Raw genomic sequence first — 25,595 nt, 5'->3', positions numbered from 1 at the left:
AGTTTGGAAAAAAAGAAGTTCATACTATAACACAAGCTTTGCTTGTGTAATAAATCTAGCTCAATTAGAGAAAACTGGGCCAACAGTTAAAATTTCTATTCCGATGGGAATACTGTAAATTGATGTCTAATTTTGACACTAATATCAATCACAATTTTTCGCCCACTTCCTTTTTTGTAATGGGAAAGCGTAATGTAATGTGTCAAAAAGGAACAACTTCAGAGCACAGAAAAACACATTGCGCTATCAAATAGTGAGTGAAAAAAAAACAGAAGTCACAAAAAAATTCAGGAAAATTGTTGGAAAAAAATTACTTGACAAAAGTTCAAAAATTACAGCTACGAAACTTCATATTTGTATCAGATAAGTTCACAAACATCGCTTAAAATTGGAAATCATTTACTGAAACACATACTCCCAATTGGATATATGCCCTCAAAATTACGCAAAATAAGTTGACTAAGTAGTCGATATAACATAAACTTAATTATTACATAACATAATATATAATAACATATTTTAAAAAACAAAAAAAATAAACATAAAAACTCAAAATCTGGCATGATAAATTTACCAATTTGTGAAGTTTCAGTTCTGTCCAGATTTAAAAAAATGGCGTTTAGAAAAAAAACGGAAATTGAACCGATAGAAACTAGGACGAAAACCAGGAACCCAAAAAATGAGAGATTTTTTCAATTAAAAAGATAATTACAACCTGAAACAGGCTGGAACTAATTACTAGCTAACTGATAGTACTTCTATTTGAATTTTCAAGAAACTCAAGAAGTAAAGATCATCTAGAAGTTCCACGGGATCTTCACTTCTAGAAGTGAAGGTCCTGTGAACAAAATTGTTTACGGGAAAAAAGTCTATTTCCTGATTGCAATACTCTTGCTTATCGCATTGGTAAATCATGTCAACTTTGACTAGTCTTGATTTAATTTTAATAAAAAAAACTAACGCAGTCCAAGATGACCACGTGACATTTGAGATCACTTCGGGATCATCCACTTGAACAGCACTCTCCACATCATAGACTCGTTTGTCGTAATCGCCAGTCACAACCTAAAAGGAACACATGCCTGCATGTATAAAAGCTAAGACCAGCTAATTTCAGCTAAGATGTACATATTTGTAAAAACCATAAATCCAGGAGGAAATAGACTGACATGTGACCCAAGAAGACCGGCAAAAACAAAAAAAATGCTTATAGGTTTTGAGGGCGGGCTTCTGTCCCCTTTAAGAACGGAGTAGCTTATCGTTGACCAAATATTTTCAGTAAACCTCCCTAAAAATCGAAGGGTATTTTTCGACAGAACAATTTGGAACAGGCTATCAGAAAAAAACATGTTGGTCGTTTTCCCTGTGGATAAATGGTCTTAACTAACATTGTTTTAAACATTTTTTTTCTTCAAAAAATAGGAAAGACAGTTAACATTTCACAGTTTCACAGCATACTGAAGATATCAAAAGTTGAACTCCTCCTTAAGTAAAGATTCGTGACTCACTTGCAATAAAAGACTGTCAGAGCTGAAATCCATCATCCGAATAGCCGATTTGATGTCCTTGACAGAGTTCAACCTTGACAGAGAAGGTCCGGCACTCAGACTGTACAAATCGAGACTTCCATCTTCGGAACCAACAGCCATTTTAGATCCATCTGGAGAAAAGCTGCAGAACAAAACAAACAATTAAATCACAGAAGAAACTGATAGGTTCTGTATACATTTAAAATTCGAAGTAGTCAAAATTGACGTCTGAGCTCCCTTAAAGATGGTATATAATCATACTTTTCTGCAACTCCATGGACCACCAATGCTATTTTCAGACACTATTTTAAGAGTTTTGCCAAATGGTCATAACAGTTAGAAGAGAACATTTCTTTAGGGATCAAGTTAACGACCCTGACCCATTTAGATTTCTACCACTACACTATTTAATTTGCCTGTCGCTGCGTCGAGGTCAGGCTACGTGCAGGGTACCGGATTTGAAATTGAAGCCATAGCCGTTTGGTCGATCTTTTTAACTACCCCCCTTTCCTATGGTACCTCGTACTGAATTGCTATCCCCAATAAAAAAAATTCAACGGTTAAGCATATGAGAATTTCGCACGAAAGTATAAAATCTCCCTCCTTTTGCGAATGGGGGGGGGGGAGTTAGATAGATCCCGTTTGGTTGACGAGGGGTAAGTTAGGATCCCGCGCGGTGCACGTCGGAAAATTATTTTGACCCGCATACAATTTTGCCCAGTCGGATACATCTTTTTTAAACGGAAACACCCCCCCCCCCCCCACGCATTATTTTATCAAGTTGTGTAGCAGTAAGTAGATAAACGCGCATTCATAATCGTCATTAAGTAGACAAATACACTATTAACAGGCAATCAATCAGAATCGAGACAAGAAAAGAACGCACGCAAGGACCATAAATATTTTTTCTCAAAGACCATAAATATTTTTTCTATCTGTTTTTTGTTCTTATCTCAAATCTGATTGGTTAATATAAAAATTGGGTTCCTACTGACAAGGATGAATACTTGGTTGTCTACTTACAGATACCACTCCCTTTTATCAATAGTTTGACTAGGATACGATTTTGACTTGCATGATATTTTCACAAGCATATTTTTGAATGAGGCGTCTTTCAGGCAGGTAATTGAATTATAAAAAATCTACACCATATAAATTATGCACTAAAACTGCATCAAATGTGTATTGATTCAAAAATGCTGTCGATGTGTGCTGTCGAAAGGCGCTGTCGATGTCAAAAGGAGCTGTCGTAGCAATACAGCATTAAATTTGTAGTCATTCAAAGGTGATTTCGATAGTATTATTTATAGGTGCTGTCGAAATATGGCGGCCAATGTGACTAATAAAAATATTAAATTTTACTATTATAATCTCAGGTTAAAATGTATACCTGATAACTTGTATAGCAGCAGATCTGTCTCTTTTCTGTGCCCACAATTGGGCAGTTGACGTAGTGAAAAGTTTGAGAGACCCGTTACTGAACCCGACCGCGACTAGTTCTCCATCGGCGCTGAAGTTCACACAGCTGCAAGACAATGATAGTTGCAGTACTTTCGAGGGCTCCTAAAACACTTTATTCTTGGAATTGTTCACTTTAGTCTTCGGCAAAGAGCTAAAATTAATAATGAAATCATTTTATTTCCAGAAAACTATGAAAATACATTTAGAGCGATTGAAAATGATCCCAGTGTCCTCTCTATTATTCAACGGAACAGCCAATCAAATCTCTCCTACAATCATTGGGCCAGCCTCCTATTGCAAATGGCAAGGTGAACTGATTACCAAGTTGAAAAATTCCAGCAAATGTTTTTTAATCGTAGTTTAGAGACAACTATAAAATTACCTTCAAATTGTTCATATGCCAAATTCTTAAAGAGGAATCTGCAGAAGCAGAGACGAACGTATTGGGATCTGAGGGGTGTGTGGCCAGGCCGTTCAGTTCACCCTCTGAGTGTCCGTCAACCAGCTTCCCCAGAGACCCTTTCTTCTCATCAATCAGAAGCACTTCGCTATTCTTGGTCCCAACTAAGATCAGACCGCCTGTCCGACAACATGATTTGACGGTAATCTGCTTTGAAGTGTTTTCAAGGAAGAACGCCTTGCATCTTTTCAGTTCCGAATCCCATAACTTCACAGCGGAGGGCGCTTCTTTCATACTAAAACTTGAATTTGCAAAAAAGAGGCTCCCAACTCGATTCGAAACTGAGAATGGATAGATTGACGGCCACTAATCAAACCTCTTACAAACATGTGTTAAGTCTTAGCAGCAGACAAAAAAGTTGGCCTCAAAGCTGGCGCGAAGTATCAATATAACATTGGAATCAGAAATGAGTTATTTTCATGTGATCAAATGGTGAAACGGATAAGTCATCATTGAAAAAATGGTAGTATGAGCAGCAAAAACAAAAGTTTCAAAATAATTTAATTGTTTATTAGGTTCATTCGCCATCAAATGGAAAATAACCAACATCGACAAAGATTCCGGGAAAAATGCGAACACAAATTTTTTACCACACTTATTCGATTCAGGAACGAACTAGTTTCTTGTGATCAAATGGTGAAACGGATCAAATGGTGAAACGACATGGTGTACAAAAAGTGCACCTGAAAGTTTTCACAAACTATAAACTGTTCAGTAGCAGTCATTTGCCATCATATGAAAAAGAAACGAAGTAACAATTATTCTGAGAACAAAGAAAACAAAACAATATAAAAACATTTATTTTACTCAGACAGCACTCGATTCAAAAAGATTTCGTTTCATTTGATCAAATGACGAAACGCATAAATCTTCAATGAACAAATCGCAAAATGAGCACCTAAAAATTTTCAAAAGGTTTTTTTTTCTATGGAAGTGTTCATGAATGCAAAACAAAATGAATCAAACATTACACTGGAAAAAATGAGGAAACAAAATGAAGAAAACAACTAAGGCCTATCAACAAACATTCGAGTTTCATGTGATCAAATGGTGAAATGGATATATCATCATCGGCGAAACTACGAAACGTGCACCAAAAACAAAAGTTTTTAAATTTTAAATTGTTGAGAAGGGGTCATTTGCCATCATATCAAAACAGAAATTGTAGTAGAAGTTATTCTGGGAACAAAGAAAACAACAAGTTGAAAAAACACATATTTGTGCTAAAATAAAAACAGATTCAAGTGATCAAATGATGAAACCCATGAGTCAAACCACAAAAAATGGCAAGACATCTAAAACACAAATTTTCAGAACAACTCGAATGTTGAGAAGCATAACAATTCGAATTTTACCGTCATATTAAAACAGAACTTGAAGCAACAATTATTCTGGGAACAAAGAACAAAAAATTTACAAGAACATATTTTTGTACTAAAATAAAAAATGATTCTAAACCACAAATCGATTCATGTGATCAAAGAGTGAAATCCATAGGTCAAGGAAAAGGGCAAAACAGTAGAGAATTTTTCAGAATGTTTCAACTGTTTACAAGCGGTCATTCGCGATCCAATAAAAAAAACAAAGAGGGACAATAAATTTAGGAATCTACAAAACAAAAAAAGAGCGAAAACTAATATTGTACTTGAAAATCGATTCAGAAATGAAATAGTTTCATGTGATCAAATGGTGAAACGGATCAGTCATCATTGAAAAAATGGCAAAATGAGCAGCCAAAAACAAAAGTTTCAACATTAAAAGTTGATTAACTCTCCTTTTTGGTGCACGTTCCAATGGTGGTTTCACCGTTTAATCACAGTAAATAAATTTAATCACAAAATTAGAGTTCGCTGATGTGGTTTTCTTGATTTCTGTGATTTATTTACTGTGATTAAACGGTGAAACCACCATTGGAACGTGCACCAAAAAGGAGAGTTAATCAAATATTACTCTGAAAAAAAAACACTTAAAAAACGAAAAGAATTACTGTGTATCAACACATAGTCGAATCAGAAATTATTCAGGGTCATGAGATTAAATTGTTGAAATTCTCGTTGGGCTGAAAAAAAATTGATTTGAAAACGAACTAGTTTCATGTCGTCAATTGTCGAAACTGACAACTCATCATTGAAAAAATAGCAATGAGCACCTGGAAAATTCAGTTTAACTGTTTAGAAGCCGTCATTCGCAAACAAAAACAATCATCTTGAACCGAAAATTCTTCTCGGAATAAAAAAACTTTCTGTCAAAGTTCGATTCAAAAAATAGTTTTGAATTGGGATCAAAGGTGAAACAGATAATTCAATTACATAAGATACTAAAAAAGATCACCTGATAGCAAAGTTAACAAACTCGATATTTCAGAAATAAATATATAAAAAAAACAGAACCAAAAGTACACAATAATTTTTTGTATCAAAACAAAATTTGGTTAAGAAATAAATTAGTTTAATGTAATCAAAGGTGAAACGGCTAATTCATCATTGGGGGAAACTACAAAAGGTGGACCTCAAAGGAAAGTGTTCAAACTTTAAACTGTTGAGAAGCGGTCATTTGCCATCATATCGAAATAGCGCTTATAGCAACAAGGAAAAGCAAATAGCAAAACACATTAGAGAAAAGTTTTTGGGAAGGTTTCAACTGTTCTGAAGTGATCATTCGCCATTCAAGAAAAAAAATTAGGAAATAACGTTGATTTTAGGAATAAGCAAAACAATAAAAGCGAACACTTATTTTGTACCGAAAAAAATTGATTCAGAAATGAAGTAGTTCATTTGATCAAATGGCGAAACGGATAATTCATCAAGGGATAAAAAAAATGTGCTGCTTAAACAAAATTTTCAGCAAAAAATAAATGTGAAGCAAAAGTCAGGAATTAATTAGTTTCATTGAATCAAATGGTGAAACGGATCAGTCATCATTGAAAAAATGGCAAAATGAGCAGCCAAAATTAGAGTTTCAAAATTTTTTCCCTTGTTTAGAAGTGTTCATTCACCATCAAACGAAGAATAACCAGCATCGAAATAGATTCCGGGACAAATAAGCAGAAAAGGTGAACACTAATTTTCTACCATAAAAGGCTCAATTCAGAAACGAATTAATTTCTTGTGATCAAATTGTGAAATGGATAACTCATGATTTGAGAAATCATAAATGCTTAACTGTTCAGAATTAGTCCTTCGCCATCAAATGAGGCACAGAGCGAAGCGAAAACTATTTAAGGTACCAAGAAAACCACAAAACCTAACACTGATTTTGTACCAAACACAATTCGACTTAGAAACGAATTTTTTAAAATCTGATTAAAAGGTGAAACTGATAAATCATTATTTGAATGTGCATCAAAAAAGCAAAGTTTTCAACCTAATTCGGCTGTTCAGAGTCGGTCATTCCCCATCAACTGAAGAAAAAGAAAAAGCGAGTTTTTTCTGGGCACAAAGAGAACAAAAAACATGTTTTGTACTAAATAATTTTCGATTCAGAAACGAATCAAATGAGTCACCCTTGAAGAAACGGCAAAATGAGCAATTGAAATTTAATTTAAAAAAAAAATCATTTGCCATCTGATGAAAAATAGCAAAGATGAATCATTACTCAGAAAAATAAAACAAAAAAGCGAACACATACGCGAGTCATAAAAGAATCAGAGTCATGAGACTATTTGTTGAAATTCTCGTTGAAACAAAAAAATCGATTTAGAAATGAACTAGTTTCTGTGATCAAGTGGTGAAACTGACAATCCATCATTGAAAAACAGATAAATCAAATGTAAGAAACTAAAATTGATCACGTGATAGCACACTAGTAAGAAGTCTGTTCAAAAAACCAAAAAACATACATTAATTGTACCAAAACAAAAATCGATTCAGAAATGAATTAGTTTCATGTGATCAAATGGTGAAACGGATTAGACATCATTGGAGAAACTATCTAACGCGCACTTAGAAGGAAAGTTTTAAACAGTTTTAATTGTTTAGATTTAGTCCTTCGCCATCAAATGCAGAAAAACACAAAGCGAATAGATTTTGGGAATAAAGAAAACAAAAAAGCGAAAACTACTTTTGTACCAAGAAAATCGATTCAGAAATGAGTTGGCTTCAGGCGACCAAATGTTGAAACGGGTAATTCATGGAAAGAGAAATCACAAAACGTGATCATTAAAACGATATATCCCACAAAAATTTGTTTTAGAGGCGACAGTCAGAAAAGAATTGGTTTCATGTAATCAAATGGTGAAACGGATTAGACATCATTGGAGAAAAAACCTAACGCGCACTTAGAAGAAAAGTTTTAAACAGTTTTAATTGTTTAAATTTAGTTCTTCGCCATCAAATGAAGACCAGAACAAAGCGACAATTCTTTCAAAATCAAGAAAACCAAAAGCAAACACTAAATTTGTACCGAAAATAATACGATTCAGAAACGAATTGTTTTAATGTGATTAAATGGTTGAACGGACAAATCATCACTAGAACGTGCACCAAAAAAGGAGACAAAAAACAAACATCTGTTTTGTACTAAATTATTTTCGATTCAGAGAAAAAAGTTTCATTTGGTCAAACGGTGAAACAGATAAGATCCTTAAAGAAACGGGAAAATGAGCTTAAATTGTTAAAATTCTCGTTGGACTAAAAAAATCGAATTAGAAATTAACACGTTTCAAGTAGCGAAACTGAGAATTTATCATTAACAAAATGGCAAAAAGAGCACCTGAAAAAATCATCATATTTTAACTGTTTCGAAGTAGTCATTCGCAACCCAAAAGGTTCATCTGGAACTGTTAATTCCTTTTGGAATAAGAAAACAAGCAAAAAAAACAACTTTCAGCCAAAAACACGATTCAAAAATTTGTTTTGACTTGGGATCAAACGTTGAAACAGATATTTCAAATGAATGAAACTAAAAATGATCACCTGGTAGCAAACTAAACACTCAAGAAATCTGATCAAAAGAACAAAAAAAACATACCAATTGTACCAAAACAAAAATCGATTCAGAAATGATTTAGTTTCATGTGATCAAATGGTGAAACGGATAATTCATCATTTCAGAAACTAAAAAATGTGCACCTAGAAGAAAAATTTTCAAATTTTGAACTGTTGAGAAGCGGTAATTTGCTATCATATCAAAATATGACTTGTAGCAACAATTATTCTGGGAACGCAGAAAAATAAAAAAAATTAAAGAAAACACTTTCAATATAAATCGATTCATGTGATTAAAGAGTAAAACACATAGGTAAAGGTTAAGGACGTGGCAAAACAAGCAGAATAAAATTTTAGGAACGTTTCAACTGTTTAGAAGCGGCCATTCGCCATCCAATGAAGAAAAACACAAAGCGAATAGATTTTGGGAATAAAGAAACCAAAAAAGCGAGAACTACTTTTGTACCAAAAAATTCGATTCAGAAATGAGTTGGTTTCAGGCGATCAAATATTGAAAAGGGTAATTCATGGAAAGAGAAACCACAAAACGTGATCATTAAAACGACATATCCCACAAAAATTTGTTTTAGAGGCGACAGTCAGAAATGAATTGGTTTCATGTAATCAAATGGTGAAACGGATTAGACATCATTGGAGAAACTACCTAACGCGCACTTAGAAGGAAAGTTTTAAACAGTTTTATTTGTTCAGATTTAGTCCTTCGCCATCAAATGAAGACCACAACAAAGCGACTATTGTTTCAAAATCAAGAAAACCACAAAAGCGAACAGTAAACTTATACCAAAAATAATTCGTTTCAGAAACGAATTGTTTTAATGTGATGAAATGGTTAAACGGACAAATCTTCATTAGAACGTCCACCAAAAAAGGAGACAAAAACCAAACATCTGTTTTGTACTAAATAACTTTCGATCCAGAGAAAAAAGTTCCATTTGTTTAAACGGTGAAACAGATAAGTCATCCTTCAAGAAACGTCAAAATGAGCTCAATTATTAATATTCTCGTTGCACTAAAAAAACTCAAATTAGAAATTAACAAGTTTCACGTGATCAAGTAGCAAAACTGAGAATTTATCATTTTAAAAAATGGCAAAAAGAGCAACTGAAATTTTAAAAACTGTTTAGAAGTAGTCATTCGCAACCCAAAAGGATCATCTAGAACTGTTAATTCTTTTTGGAATACGAAAACAAGCAAAAAATAGAAACTAACTTTAAGCCAAAAGCTCGATTCAAACATTTGTTTTGACTTGGGATCAAACGTTGAAACAGATAAATCAAATGGAAGAAACTAAAAATGATCATCTGGTAGCAAACTAAACATTCAAGAAATCTGATTGAAAAAAAAAAAACAAAACATACACATTAATTGTACCAAAACAAAAATCGATTCAGAAATGATTTAGTTTCATGTGATCAAATGGTGAAACGGATAACTCATCATTGGGGAAACTACAAATCGTGAACCTAAAAGAAAAATTAATAAAATTTAAACTGCTCAGAAGCGGTCATTTGCCATCTGACCGAAATAGAAATTGTACCACCAATTATTGTGGGAACAAGAAAAACAAAACGCTAAGAAAACACTTTTGTACAAAAGTCAAAAACGATTCTGCAATAAAAATCGATTCATATGATAAAATGGTGTTGATTCATAGGTCAAAGTACAATAAATGGCAAAACAACAAAAACAAAAGTTTTCAGAACATTTCGAATGATGGAAGGCGGTTATTTGCCATCATGTCAAAACATAACTTGTAGCAACAATTATTCTGAGAACAAAGAAAGCAAAAAGTTTTTAACAAAAACTTTTTTTCAAAAAAATCGATTCATGTGATCAAATGGTGAAACCCATAGGTCAAGTTAAAAGAAATGGCACCAACTAGTGAAAAAATTTCCGGAGCGTTTCAACTAATTAGAAGCAGTCACTCACCATCCAATAAAGGAAAACACAAAGCGACAGAGATTTTCGAAAGGAAAAAAAGATTAAAAAAAGAACATTATTTCTGTACAAAAAAACGATCCAGAAAAGAATTAGTTTCATTTAATCAAAGGGTGAAACGGATAAGTCATCATTGCGAAAGTGGCAAAATGAAAGATTAAAAATATTTTTGTTGTTTAGAAAGGTTCATTCGCCATCAAATGAAAAATGGAGAATCGAAAGAGATTCCGCGAAAAAGAGGCAAAAAAGGTGAGCACTAATTTTGTACCATAAAACGTTCAACTCAGAAATGGATTAGTTTCATGTGATCAAATTGTGAAACGTATAACTCATCATTGGATAAACTAGAGAACGCGCACGTCAAAGGAAAGTGAATAGTCAATGGCTATCAAAGAAAGAACAGAAAGGACCAAAAATTGTTTCAGAAATCAAGAAAACTACAAAAGCGAACACTAATACAACTTCACCAAATATAACTCGACTCAGAAACGAATTATTTTCATGTGCTCAAATGGTGAAACGGACAAATCATCATTGGAACGAGCATCACAAAAGATGAGTTTTCAACATAATTTGGCTGTTTGGCTGTTGAGGACCGGTCAACTCCCGTCAAGTGAATAACGAGAGAAAACGGTAGCAAAAAAAGTAAAACAGAAAACCAAACATGTTTTGTACTAACTTATTTTCGATTCAGAAAAGAAATAGTTTCAATTGATCAAATGGTGAAACAGATAATTGATCCTTAAAGAAACGGCAAAATGAGAACTTGAAAGAAGATTTTTTGTGTTAAAGTGTTCATTCGCTATCTTATAAAAAATAATACGAATCAATCATTACTCTGGAAAACAAAATAAGAAAACGAAAACAACTATTGCGTAATAACACTCGAGTCGGAAAAAAAATCAGTGTCAAGAGAAGAAATTGTTGAATTTCTCGTTGGACAGCAAAAATATCGGTTTAGAAATGAACATGTGATCAAGGGGTGAAACTGACAATTCATCATTGAAAAAATGGCAAAATAAGCACTTGAAAGAAATTAATTACAATTTAACTGTTCAAAAGTATTCATTCGCAATCAAAAACGATCACCTTGAACCAAATTGAACTGGAATGAGAAAACAAAATTGAAAAATTTCGATTCAGAAATTGATTTTGACATGGGATCAAACGTTGAAACAGATAATTCAACATGGGAGAAACAAAAAAGATCACCGTGAAGCAGTGTTAACAAACTAAACATTTAAGAAATGTATAAAAAAGAAAAAAAAACATACACAAATTGTACCAAAACAAAATTCGATTCAGAAATGATTTAGTTTCATGTGATCAAATGGTGAAACGGATAACTCATCATTGGGGAAACTACAAATCGTGAACCTAAAAGAAAAATTAATAAAATTTAAACTGCTCAGAAGCGGTCATTTGCCATCTTATCGAAATAGAACTTGTAGCAACAATTATTGTGGGAACAAGAAAAACAAAACGCTAAGAAAACACTTTTGTTAAAAAGTCAAAAATGATTCTGCAATAAAAATCGATTATGATTAAATGGTGTCGATTCATAGGTCAAAGTACAATAAATGGCAAAACAATAAAAACAAAAGTTTTCAGAACATCTCGAATGATGGGAAGCGGTCATTTGCCATCATGTCAAAACAGAACTTGTAGCAACAATTATTCTGGGAACAAAGAAAACAAAAAGTTAAAAATAAACATTTTTGTACAAAAACAAAAACCGATTCATGAGATGAAATGGCGAAACAGATAACTCATCATTGGCAAAACTTCGGAAGGTGCAGCTAAAACAAAAGTTTTTAAATTTTAAACTGTTGAGAAGCGGTCATTTGCCATCAAATCAGAGCTTAACTTGTAGCAACAATTATTCTGGAAACATAGAAAACAAAAACTTGAAAAAAAACAATTTTGTACTAAAATAATGATTGATTCTGAAATAAAAATCGATTCATGAGATCAAAGAGTGAAACCCACAGGTCAAGGTTAAGGAAATGGCAAAACAACTAAAGGAAAACTTCAGAACGTGTCAACTGTTTAGAAGAGGTCATTTACCATCCAATGAAGAAAAACACAAAGCTAGATGGATTTCGCTAATAAAAAAAAAACAAAAAACAGCAAACACTATTTTGGTACCAAATAAAATCGATTCAGAAACGAATTGGTTTCAAATGGCGATCAAATGGTGAAACGGATAATTCATCGAAATAGAAACAAAAAACGTGATCGTTAAAACGAAATATTCAATCAAAATTAACCTTCGAGGCGAAAGTCGGTAATGAATTAGTTTCATGAAATCAAATGGTGAAACGGAAAAGATATCATTGAAAAATGGCAAAAGGAGCAGCGAAAACAAAAGTTTCAAAATATTTTATTTGTTTATTAGGTTCTTTCGCCATCAAAAGAAGAATAACGAGCAACAGATTCCGGAAGACAGAAAGCGAAAACAAACTACACGTTGGTTCATTCCCACCCCTAAGGGTGGTCTCAACAAAAATCCAATTTTTAAACATGAAATTACATAACTTTGTTAAAACAACAGAAAATGAGCTGAAATTCGAGATCTGAAAAATTACCATTTGATCAAAGAAGGCTCATCCGAAAAAGAAACAACATTCACTTTTTGAGTCAGCAACTTTTTTTTAGTTGATTTGATCAATGAAAGTTCTCAAAATAAAGCAGACCCAAAATGAACAGAGGTGAAGCTGCGCTTAGCAAACACTAGCGACTCAAACACTATAACTTTGCTACGTATTGGATTGAACCTAAGAGGTTTGCAGTCAACACTCCAGAAAATGAGCTTAGATTCACGATCCAAAAATTACTATCTGATCAAAAAAATGTCATCCGAAAAAAAAAATCACTTTTTAAGTAAGCAACTTTCAAATTGAGTTGATTTGATCAATGAAACTTCTCAAAATGAAGCAGAACCAGCTTCACACAGAGGTGAAGCGGCGCTTCGCAAACACTACCGAGAACACGACAAAAAAGGAGCTGTTTAAAAGGAAGTAAGAAACATAGAATAAGCCTCAAAGTAGTAAATATTGCAGTCTCATAACCGTTCTCTCGGCCACCAAGCTTAACAATCAGCAGATAAAGCAGCTACATATGCTAATATATTACCAATGCCATTCAGCAAAATTAGAACCAAATAAAAATAGACATGATTTTACATGTAATATAACAAACTCAACCACACTAACTTTACCTGCAAAAATTTAAAAGCATTAACCACATTTTGTATAAATTATGCATTTAAAAAAATTGCGAGAAATATTGAGTTAGATACAACAGAAGCTGAGCATTGCAAGCTACCAAACAGTTAGTGAGATGGAAACAACTAAAAAGAAAAAAATCTAAAAATTTCAACAACTTTTTTGGAAGTACGAAACATTCAATCTCAGAAAAATAGGCGGAAAAACAACCACTAACATTAAACAAACATTTTGTAACTTTCAAGCACTCACAAGGTCAAAAACACGCGGATACACATCAATTAAAGTGAAACCAACGAATGGTAAAGGAAAATGTTGCCATACAAAAAAAACTTGAAAATCTAAGATATTTTTTTTTGGAAATACGAGAAATTCAACCTCAGAAAAAAACATACGAGAAAAACAATCACCAGCATTAAACAAACTTTTAGTCTTTGCCGAGCGTTCACTACATCAAAAACACGAGCATAGGCATCTATTGATATGATATCAAAGAAAAGCTAAGAAAATTGTTGTCATAAAAAAAACTTGAAAAAATCATCAACTTGAAAAAATCTCAGAAAAACCAGACGAGAAACAACCACTAGCACTAAGCAAGCTTTTAAAATTTTCAGAGCATCCACTAAGCCAACAACACGTGGTTAGACTCCAACTAATCAGAACGAAAAACGGCAACTATGCAGCAAAACAAATAACACTATACTAATTATGGTAGATATCTCAATTTTGATGATCATTTTCAGCAAGTTTTGTCCGCAAGTAACAAACCCCATTTGAGAAAAACGTTTTTAACTCTCAGCTTAGATTCGCTTGTCTTCATACGTGATTTTGAAATGGGGATTAGGGAAACCAATTCTGAATGTTTCAAAATCGCCCTTTGAAGTGAAATACGTATAAGCGAGATACTTCTGCATACTGACAAGTGCTTACTTGGATATCTTTCATTCCTCAGCCAGCAGAAAAATGCGGATAAATCAAGTTTGTTTGATTGGAAAATGCTTACATACTTTTTGTCTTTTCCAGCGGATACTATGAGCCCGTCCTTGAGAGTTGTGAACAGAGAGAACACTGGGCCCTTGTGAGCCTTCGAGACTACTCTACTTAGAATGTGCCTCTTCCACACATAGATGTCTCCGCTCATGGCACCTGTGAATGTCAGCTGGTCCTGAAATCGACATTAGGTCCATTACACGACATGGGAAGGAACCCCTAGCGACAAAAAATAACACAGAGGTGAACCTCAACTTCGCAAACCTATTCAACAAATGCTTAAAAACCAATTAGAAAAGAAATTATGCTAAGCAACAGTCACAGAAAACTGGTTAAAAATGTAGTAATTTTTCAAGTGGTATTTGAATTCTTAACTTAAACTGCACTTCAGAAACTCAAATTAATTCACTTTTTTGCGCCGTTTCTACTTCTGTAATTGTAGAGCTTAACATGTTGTTATTTAATGAATTTGAAATGAAATGAGCATAAATAAGTCCCAAAAAATGAGCTTAGATTTTGAAATTGGAGATCATCCTGAGGACAAAGTTTTTAGGGAAAAAAGTCTAGAACCCGACTGCAATACCATTGCTTATCGGAAGGGTAGTCAATTAAACAAAAAATCAAGCGTCAGTATATTAAGAGTGAAAGAAAAACACTTGATTTATACAAGCGCTGGTTCAAATTATTCATCGACAATGACATTATTATATCCTAGTTCCTTAACAAATGCAAACAAGGTAACACGCACACAAAACGTAGCAATATATATTCTCATACACTCATTATCTGGATCACTAATCAGGATTCAAACTCAATATACATCTCGTAAGAATTCATCTTACTTTGAGCAATATAATTTATTGGAGGTGAAATCTTGGAAACAGTATTTCAATAAAACTTGTTTAAACACAAGAATTCTTATTTGAATCGTTTTTTGACCAGAAATTGAATCAAAACCAAAAATGGAGTAGAGAAAAAACTTCAACACAGATGCGAAGCTGCACTTCGCAAACAAGCGTCAAAAAATCTCTTAAAAAGTCAAACACTAAAAAATGAAAGAAAAGTAAAAAATTATGAGATGAAAAAATTTGCTATGTTCCGATATCAAAGCCTTGACCTCAAAACTATCAATCACCTCTCCTAGCGTCTGCGCCATGGTCACATCACAGTTTTCAAACAATAGCCACCAAAACAACAATCAAGATATGATGTTAATACCGCAAAAAAAAACAGACTAGGGGTCCAGTCACAGCTGGAGGTAACTGTTTGATAGTTTAAATTAAGCTAGCGTGTAACGCACCTCCGGTGCTTCGAATTTTCAACAACTCAAAAAACTATTCTTTGAGTGTACTCTGACAGCACTCAATTACAGGGTTCGTAATTACAAATTTTGCAAAGTTTTTTATTGAAGTTTTTTATACAAATTTTGAAGAACCATAAACATTAATTTTTATATAAGTTCTTCAAAAAACCTAAAATGAACTAGGAAACGTCATCTGGGAAATTGAAAGCAATTGAGCAGTCGCATTTCGACGCAAGATCTGCACCTCCTGAGAGTACTCTTACAGTAACCAACTACAACGTCGGGAAATTCAAATTTTGAGAAACTTCACCTGAAGTTTTCTATAAAACGGTAATCACATCTCGAATTTCACTTAAACGAATTATTTTGCAATTTGAGTTTTCTGAAAATTTCCAAAAAAATCACAAAAATCGACGTATCTATTAAGCAAAATAGATTTGGACATTCTTAATTGGAGGCCAAACTTGCAGCCCCTCAGATTACTCTGACAGCCCCCCAACTACAGGTTAGGAAATTCAAACTTCGAAAATTAATTTAATTTTCATGAAAATTTTTTTTGAAAAATCACAAAAAACGTCATTTCTGGAAAACAACAAGGATTCGAGCAATCAAATTGTGAGTCAAAGCTCGCAACTCCTGAGTGCACCCTGAAAGAGCCTCACTACAGCGATGAAAATTTCAAGTTTTGTGAAACATTTTATACGAAACTTTTCTGAAAAATTTTGAAAAAAACCTAAAAAAAACGTCATTATCTCGAAACCTACAAGAACTTGAGCAGCCATATTCAGAGGCAAGATTCGCAACCCCCTGAGAGTAACCTCACAGATTCCAATAACAGGATTGAGATCTTCAAACTCCTGGAATTTTTTCACATTTAAGTTTTTTTGAAAATTTCCGAGAAAATCATAAAAACCTTCATATCTCAAAAGCTACAAGGATTTGAGCAGTCATATTCGGCGGCAAAATTCGCAACTCCTGAGAGTACCCTGGTCCTGACAGAGTACAACTACAGAGATGGTAATTTCCAATATTGTGGAATTATTTATATCTATGTTTTCTGAAAAATTTTGAAAAAAAATCCAAAATAAAGTCATATCTCGCAGTATAAGGACTTGAGCAGCCATAATCAGAGGCAAGATTTGCAACCTTCGACAGTACCCTCTTAATATCCAACAAAAGGATTGAGATCTTCAACATTTTGGAAATTTCTTGAAAAAATCATAAAAAAACGTCATATCTCGAAAACTACAAGGATTTGAGAAGTGAAAACTTGAGGCAAGAATTGCAACCTCTGAGAGCACTCAACTACAGGTTGAGAATTTCAAAAATTGAGAAATTTTTCTAAAGTAAATTTTCTAGGTATTTTGAAAAATCTCGAAAATTGCCTATCTACAACGTCGGGAAATTCAAGTTTTTAGAAACTTCACCTGAAGTTTTCAAAAAAACGGTAATCACATCGTGAAAACTACCAAAATACAGGGTAACTACAGGGTAAAGATTTTCAAAATTCGCAACTCCTGAGAGTACCCTGGTCCTGACAGAGTCTCACTACAGAGATGGTTATTTCAAATATTGGACAACTACAGGGTAAAGATTTTCAAAATTCGCAACTCCTGAGAGTACCCTGGTCCTGACAGAGTCTCACTACAGAGATGGTAATTTCAAATATTGTGGAAGTATTTATATCTAGGTTTTCTGAAAAATTTTGAAAAAAAATCCAAAATAAAGTCATATCTCGCAAACTACAAGGATTTGAGCAGCCATAATCAGAGGCAAGATTTGCAACCTTCGACAGTACCCTCTTAATATCCAACAATAGGATTGAGATCTTCAACGTTTTGGAAATTTCTTGAAAAAATCAGAAAAAAACGTTACATCTCGAAAACTACAAGGATTTGAGAAGTGAAAACTTGAGGCAAGAATTGCAACCTCTGAGAGCACCCAACTACAGGTTGAGAATTTCAAAAATTGAGAAATTTTTCTAAAGTAAATTTTCTAGGTATTTTGAAAAATCTCGAAAATTGCCTATCTACAACGTCGGGAAATTCAAATTTTTAGAAACTTCACCTGAAGTTTTCTAAAAAACGGTAATCACATCTTGAAAACTACCAAAATTTGAGCAATCTTTACTGATGGCAATATTCGCTATCTTCGAAAGTAGACAACTACAGGGTTGGAATTTCACTTTAACGAATTATTTTGTAATTTGAGTTTTCTGAATATTTCCAAAACAATCAAAAAAATCGACGTATCTATTAAGCAAAAATGATTTGGACATTCTTAATTGGAGGCCAAACTTGCAGCCCCTCAGATTACTCTGACAGCCCCCCAACTACAGGTTAGGAAATTCAAACTTAAAATTAATTTAATTTTCATGAAAATTTTTTTGAAAAATCACAAAAAACGTCCTATCTGGAAAACTACAAGGATTGGAGCAATCAAATTGTGAGTCAAAGCTCGCAACTCCCTAGTGCACCCTGACAGAGCTTCACTACAGAGATGAAAATTTCAAGTTTTGTGAAACATTTTATACGTAACTTTTCTGAAAAATTTTGAAAAAAACCTAAAAAAACGTCATTATCTCGAAACCTACAAGAATTTGAGCAGCCATATTCAGAGGCAAGATTCGCAACCCCCTGAGAGTAACCTCACAGATTCCAATAACAGCATTGAGATCTTCAAACTCCTGGAATTTTTTCACATTTAAGTTTTTTTGAAAATTTCGGAGAAAATCATAAAAACCGTCATATCTCAAAAGCTACAAGGATTTGAGCAGTCATATTCGGCGGCAAAATTCGCAACTCCTGAGAGTACCCTGGTCCTGACAGAGTACAACTACAGAGATGGTAATTTCCAATATTGTGGAATTATTTATATCTATGTTTTCTGAAAAATTTTGAAAAAAAATCCAAAATAAAGTCATATCTCGCAAAGTATAAGGACTTGAGCAGCCATAATCAGAGGCAAGATTTGCAACCTTCGACAGTACCCTCTCAATATCCAACAAAAGGATTGAGATCTTCAACATTTTGGAAATTTCTTGAAAAAATCATAAAAAAACGTCATATCTCGAAAACTACAAGGATTTGAGAAGTGAAAACTTGAGGCAAGAATTGCAACCTCTGAGAGCACTCAACTACAGGTTGAGAATTTCAAAAATTGAGAAATTTTTCTAAAGTAAATTTTCTAGGTATTTTGAAAAATCTCGAAAATTGCCTATCTACAACGTCGGGAAATTCAAGTTTTTAGAAACTTCACCTGAAGTTTTCAAAAAAACGGTAATCACATCGTAAAAACTACCAAAATACAGGGTAACTACAGGGTAAAGATTTTCAAAATTCGCAACTCCTGAGAGTACCCTGGTCCTGACAGAGTCTCACTACAGAGATGGTTATTTCAAATATTGGACAACTACAGGGTAAAGATTTTCAAAATTCGCAACTCCTGAGAGTACCCTGGTCCTGACAGATTCTCACTACAGAGATGGTAATTTCAAATATTGTGGAAGTATTTATATCTAGGTTTTCTGAAAAATTTTGAAAAAAAATCCAAAATAAAGTCATATCTCGCAAACTACAAGGATTTGAGCAGCCATAATCAGAGGCAAGATTTGCAACCTTCGACAGTACCCTCTTAATATCCAACAATAGGATTGAGATCTTCAACGTTTTGGAAATTTCTTGAAAAAATCATAAAAAAACGTTACATCTCGAAAACTACAAGGATTTGAGAAGTGAAAACTTGAGGCAAGAATTGCAACCTCTGAGAGCACCCAACTACAGGTTGAGAATTTCAAAAATTGAGAAATTTTTCTAAAGTAAATTTTCTAGGTATTTTGAAAAATCTCGAAAATTGCCTATCTACAACGTCGGGAAATTCAAATTTTTAGAAACTTCACCTGAAGTTTTCTAAAAAACGGTAATCACATCTTGAAAACTACCAAAATTTGAGCAATCTTTACTGATGGCAATATTCGCTATCTTCGAAAGTAGACAACTACAGGGTTGGAATTTCACTTTAACGAATTATTTTGTAATTTGAGTTTTCTGAATATTTCCAAAACAATCAAAAAAATCGACGTATCTATTAAGCAAAAATGATTTGGACATTCTTAATTGGAGGCCAAACTTGCAGCCCCTCAGATTACTCTGACAGCCCCCCAACTACAGGTTAGGAAATTCAAACTTAAAATTAATTTAATTTTCATGAAAATTTTTTTGAAAAATCACAAAAAACGTCCTATCTGGAAAACTACAAGGATTGGAGCAATCAAATTGTGAGTCAAAGCTCGCAACTCCCTAGTGCACCCTGACAGAGCTTCACTACAGAGATGAAAATTTCAAGTTTTGTGAAACATTTTATACGTAACTTTTCTGAAAAATTTTGAAAAAAACCTAAAAAAACGTCATTATCTCGAAACCTACAAGAATTTGAGCAGCCATATTCAGAGGCAAGATTCGCAACCCCCTGAGAGTAACCTCACAGATTCCAATAACAGCATTGAGATCTTCAAACTCCTGGAATTTTTTCACATTTAAGTTTTTTTGAAAATTTCGGAGAAAATCATAAAAACCGTCATATCTCAAAAGCTACAAGGATTTGAGCAGTCATATTCGGCGGCAAAATTCGCAACTCCTGAGAGTACCCTGGTCCTGACAGAGTACAACTACAGAGATGGTAATTTCCAATATTGTGGAACTATTTACATCTATGTTTTCTGAAAAATTTTGAAAAATAATCCAAAATAAAGTCATATCTCGCAAACTACAAGGATTTGAGCAGCCATAATCAGAGGCAAAATTTGCAACCTTCGACAGTACCCTCTTAACATACAACAATAGGATTGAAATCTTCAACGTTTTGGAAATTTCTTGAAAAAATCATAAAAAAACGTCATATCTCGAAAACTACAAGGATTTGAGGCAAGAATCGCAACCTCTGAGAGCACCCAACTACAGGTTGAGAATTTCAAAAATTGAGAAATTTTTCTGAGGTAAATTTTCTAGGTATTTTGAAAAAACTCGAAAATTGCCTATCTACGACGTCGGGAAATTCAAATTTTGAGAAACTTCACCTGAAGTTTTCTAAAAAACGGTAATCACATCTTGAAAACTACCAAAATTTGAGCAACCTTTACTGGTGGCAATATTCGCTATCTTCGAAAGTAGACAACTACAGGGTTGGAATTTCACTTTAACGAATTATTTTGTAATTTGAGTTTTCTGAATATTTCCAAAAAAATCACAAAAATGATTTGGACATTCTTAATTGGAGGCCAAACTTGCAGCCCCTCAGATTACTCTGACAGCCCCCCAACTACAGGTTAGGAAATTCAAACTTAAAATTAATTTAATTTTCATGAAATTTTTTTCGAAAAATCACAAAAAACGTCCTATCTGGAAAACTACAAGGGTTGGAGCAATCAAATTGTGAGTCAAAACTCGCAACTCCTGAGTGTACCCCGACCCTGACAGAGTCTCACTACAGAGATGGTAATTTCAAATATTCTGAAACTTTTTCTGTTTTCTGAAAAATTTTGAAAAAAATCCAAAATAACGTCATATCTCGAAAAACTACAAGGATTCGAGCAGCCAGAATCTGAGGCAAGATTCGCAACCCCCTGAGAGTAACCTCACAGATTCCAATAACAGCATTGAGATCTTCAAACTCCTGGAATTTTTTCACATTTAAGTTTTTTTGAAAATTTCGGAGAAAATCATAAAAACCGTCATATCTCAAAAGCTACAAGGATTTGAGCAGTCATATTCGGCGGCAAAATTCGCAACTCCTGAGAGTACCCTGGTCCTGGCAGAGTACAACTACAGAGATGGTAATTTCCAATATTGTGGAATTATTTATATCTATGTTTTCTGAAAAATTTTGAAAAAAATCCAAAATAAAGTCATATCTCGCAAAGTATAAGGATTTGAGCAGCCATAATCAGAGGCAAGATTTGCAACCTTCGACAGTACCCTCTTAACATCCAACAATAGGATTGCGATCTTCAACGTTTTGGAAATTTCTTGAAAAAATCATAAAAAAACGTCATATCTCGAAAACTACAAGGATTTGAGAAGTCAAAACTTGAGGCAAGAATCGCAACCTCTGAGAGCACCCAACTACAGGTTGAGAATTTCAAAAATTGAGAAATTTTTCTGAAGTAAATTTTCTAGGTATTTTGAAAAATCTCGAAAATTGCCTATCTACGACGTCGGGAAATTCAAATTTTGAGAAACTTCACCTGAAGTTTTCTAAAAAACGGTAATCACATCTTGAAAACTACCAAAATTTGAGCAATCTTTACTGATGGCAATTTTCGCTATCTTCGAAGGTAGACAACTACAGGGTTGGAATTTCACTTTAGCGAATTATTTTGTAATTTGAGTTTTCTGAATATTTCCAAAAAAATCACAAAAATGATTTGGACATTCTTAATTGGAGGCCAAACTTGCAGCCCCTCAGATTACTCTGACAGCCCCCCAACTACAGGTTAGGAAATTCAAACTTAAAATTAATTTAATTTTCATGAAATTTTTTTCGAAAAATCACAAAAAACGTTCTATCTGGAAAACTACAAGGGTTGGAGCAATCAAATTGTGAGTCAAAACTCGCAACTCCTGAGTGTACCCCGACCCTGACAGAGTCTCACTACAGAGATGGTAATTTCAAATATTCTGAAACTTTTTCTGAAAAATTTTGAAAAAATCCAAAATAACGTCATATCTCGAAAAACTACAAGGATTCGAGCAGCCAGAATCTGAGGCAAGATTCGCAACCCCCTGAGAGTAACCTCACAGATTCCAATAACAGCATTGAGATCTTCAAACTCCTGGAATTTTTTCACATTTAAGTTTTTTTCAAAATTTCGGAGAAAATCATGAAAACCGTCATATCTTAAAAGCTACAAGGATTTGAGCAGTCATATTCGGCGGCAAAACTCGCAACTCCTGAGAGTACCCTGACCCTGTCAGAGTCTCACTACAGAGATAGTAATTTCAAATATTGTGGATTTATTTATATCTATGTTTTCTGAAAAACTTCGAAAAAAAATCCAAAATAAAGTCATATCTCGCAAACTACAAGGATTTGAGCAGCCATAATCAGAGGCAAGATTTGCAACCTTCGAGAGTACCCTCTTAATATCCAACAAAAGGATTGAGATCTTCAACGTTTTGGAAATTTCTTGAAAAAATCATAAAAAAACGTCATATCTCGAAAACTACAAGGATTTGAGAAGTGAAAACTCGAGACAAGAATCGCAACCTCTGAGAGCACCCAACTACAGGTTGAGAAATTCAAAAATTGAGGAAATTTTCTAAAGTAAATTTTTTAGAAATTTTGAAAAATCTCGAAAATTGCCTATCTCGTAAGCTAAAAGGATTTTTCTCTTCATATATGGAGGCCAGAATCGCAAAACCAGGGCAAATTCTGACAAAATACTACTATTGGGTTGCTAATTTCAAACTTGATGAAATAAACACTGAATTTAAACTGGAAAATTGAAAAAAAAAACCTTAAACAGCAATATACGATATAGCCTAAGCGTGAAAAAATTCTTTTGTTAAAAACGCAAAAATAATACGTTGAAAAAGCTTAAACATGGCGAGACAGTGAAGCCCGCATTTAAACACATAATAGATAGATAGATAGATAATAGATGAAAGTTAAAAAAACTAGGCGACGGTTATACAGACAATCAAAATAATTTAAAAAAAGCAGGTATACATACAGAAAGGCTTAATTTGGCCTCGAAAAAAAATACTGAAAAATTAATGACCTTGCGGAAAACTAATTGAAAAAACTTCTTAAGCATTGCAGTATATCATATAGCTTTAACATGAAAAAATTCATTCGTTAAACATGCAAAATTACTATGCTTAAACATGGGACATAGCTGTCACTCGCATTTAAATATTGTATAGATATAGATCGACGATGCAAAACGTTATGCGTAATTTTCAAAATGTCGAAAACTGAAAAGTTCGGGGCTGATTGATTATCAAAAACACTGACAACAAGTTTTAGGGAGAGAAATCAGTAAAACATCTCCGTTTGATTGATTTCTCGACCTCGAATTTTAGAGAAATTGAGCTAAGCCCAAAAAATGGGTCCAAATGTCACTTAATGGATGTTCACGAAGTCCATATCAGATTCCTTGCCACAATTGGTAAAATCAGCCTATGCAGGCGATACCAGAGGATACACCTACAACTTGTTATTTGTATTGGAGGTGTTATTGTAGAGTTGGCACTGTAGTTTTCGAAAGAATCAGATTTGAGAAAATAGGATTCGGAAAATTTCTTTTGTTTAGGTCCAAATTTGCCTTTCTTAAATAATGTGACATAGTCGCTTAAAAAGCAAAATTTTTTAACTTCGAATTTCAGATCGGCAGTCTAACTTTTGAGAACAATCTGAAGTTTCTAGAAAACAGGCAAAATTTCGAAATTCGGGCATTTTTAAAGTCATAAATATTTTTCTTTCAAACACTAGGGCACAATTTGTTGTACGGAGAAAACTCGCACAATCTGTTCATTTGATTGAATCCTTACTGTCAGAATCCTTAATGTCGTGGCTTTTGAAAAAAATCGAGTTTTCAAAAAAAACTAGATCTTCAAAAAAAACTACATTTATTTTGCAATAAATTTTCTTCAAAAGTTAGGGCAACACACAGTTAGATCAAAACATCTGCAAAACGTATTCTTTTTATTGCACCCTTAAAAACAGATTTGGCAAAGTAATTTTTGAGAAAAGTCAAAAAGTTTCCAAAAAACGAGCAAAATCTCAAAAATTTGACATTTCCTATGGCCATAAATTCAAAAATTGGTCCAATTGTTAAATATTTGAGGCCTCAATTCCATTTCTGATTGCTTGCGAAATTTAATAGAATCCGTTGACGCTGGGGATGTCCCTGCAACTAAATCTTCGATTTTACCCTCAATCTCAAAAAAAGCATTTTTTTCCAAAAACAAAATTGATTTTCTACAAAAATACAGGCGTAGCCAAAATAAGAGCAGAAAAAATCCACGTACTGAAATTTTCATTTCAACCCTTTCTAACAGATTTGGAAGGTTACTTTCCATCAAAACTTTTTGAAAAAAATCAAAATTTTCAAAAAGTTGATTTTTCTTAAGTCAAAACTTATTTGCTGCAAATAGTAAGTGCGTAGCTGCTCATGCAGACAGAAATGCTGCCACCTTTTCTTTCGATTGAGCCCTTCATCTCAAATTTGGCAGAATTGTTCTAGAGAAAAACCAAACGCTTTCAAAATTAGACAATTTATATTTCTATAACATTTTTCCACAAAAATAAGAGCGTAGCCGTTTATATTTACTCAAGGGTGATTCCTAACACTGTTTCGTGCGATTGAACATTTTGGATTGATCATATTTCTTTTTCGGTACGGTAGATTTCGAGAAAAAAAATATTTTCGAAGAAACGATCAACGGTTCAAAATTTGGGCATTTTCTAGAGCCATAATTATTTTCTACAAAAACAAGGCATAGCAGCTTATGCAAGTGAGACTCCAACAAAAACTTCATATATTTGAAGTCTTTGATGATTTCAGATTTGACGGGGTAGTTTTTGAGAAAATGAAAAAAAAAATCCAAAACATGCGTCAAAAATCCCCCCACTGCAAGTTTCGAATGCCGTGTGATTCGGTAGAAAGAGACTAGCAAAATTGACGGCACACGGGAGTTTTCCATCGATCTTTCAACCAATTTTGTGAAAATAATGGTGTCA

General features: G+C 33.6%; 1 protein-coding gene across 1 annotated transcript in view; it reads right to left on the bottom strand.

The window, feature by feature from the left end:
* LOC134847527 (echinoderm microtubule-associated protein-like 6) overlaps positions 1-25,595 on the bottom strand; it is a 64,156-nt gene that overhangs the window by 2,735 nt on the left and 35,826 nt on the right. The window contains exons 21-25 of the mRNA XM_063864581.1: positions 14,569-14,726; positions 3,373-3,685; positions 2,920-3,092; positions 1,509-1,671; positions 962-1,065 (exon numbers count right to left, since the gene is read on the bottom strand). Coding sequence (XP_063720651.1) covers positions 962-1,065; positions 1,509-1,671; positions 2,920-3,092; positions 3,373-3,685; positions 14,569-14,726 — 911 coding nt within the window. The remainder of the gene's footprint in view (positions 1-961; positions 1,066-1,508; positions 1,672-2,919; positions 3,093-3,372; positions 3,686-14,568; positions 14,727-25,595) is intronic.

This window comes from Symsagittifera roscoffensis, chromosome 6 (assembly GCF_963678635.1).
Source record: "Symsagittifera roscoffensis chromosome 6, txSymRosc1.1, whole genome shotgun sequence".
NCBI classification, from domain to species: Eukaryota; Metazoa; Xenacoelomorpha; order Acoela; family Convolutidae; genus Symsagittifera; species Symsagittifera roscoffensis.
The sequence above is the reverse complement of the archived record's forward strand: the minus strand, read 5'-3'. Positions and strand labels throughout refer to the sequence as shown.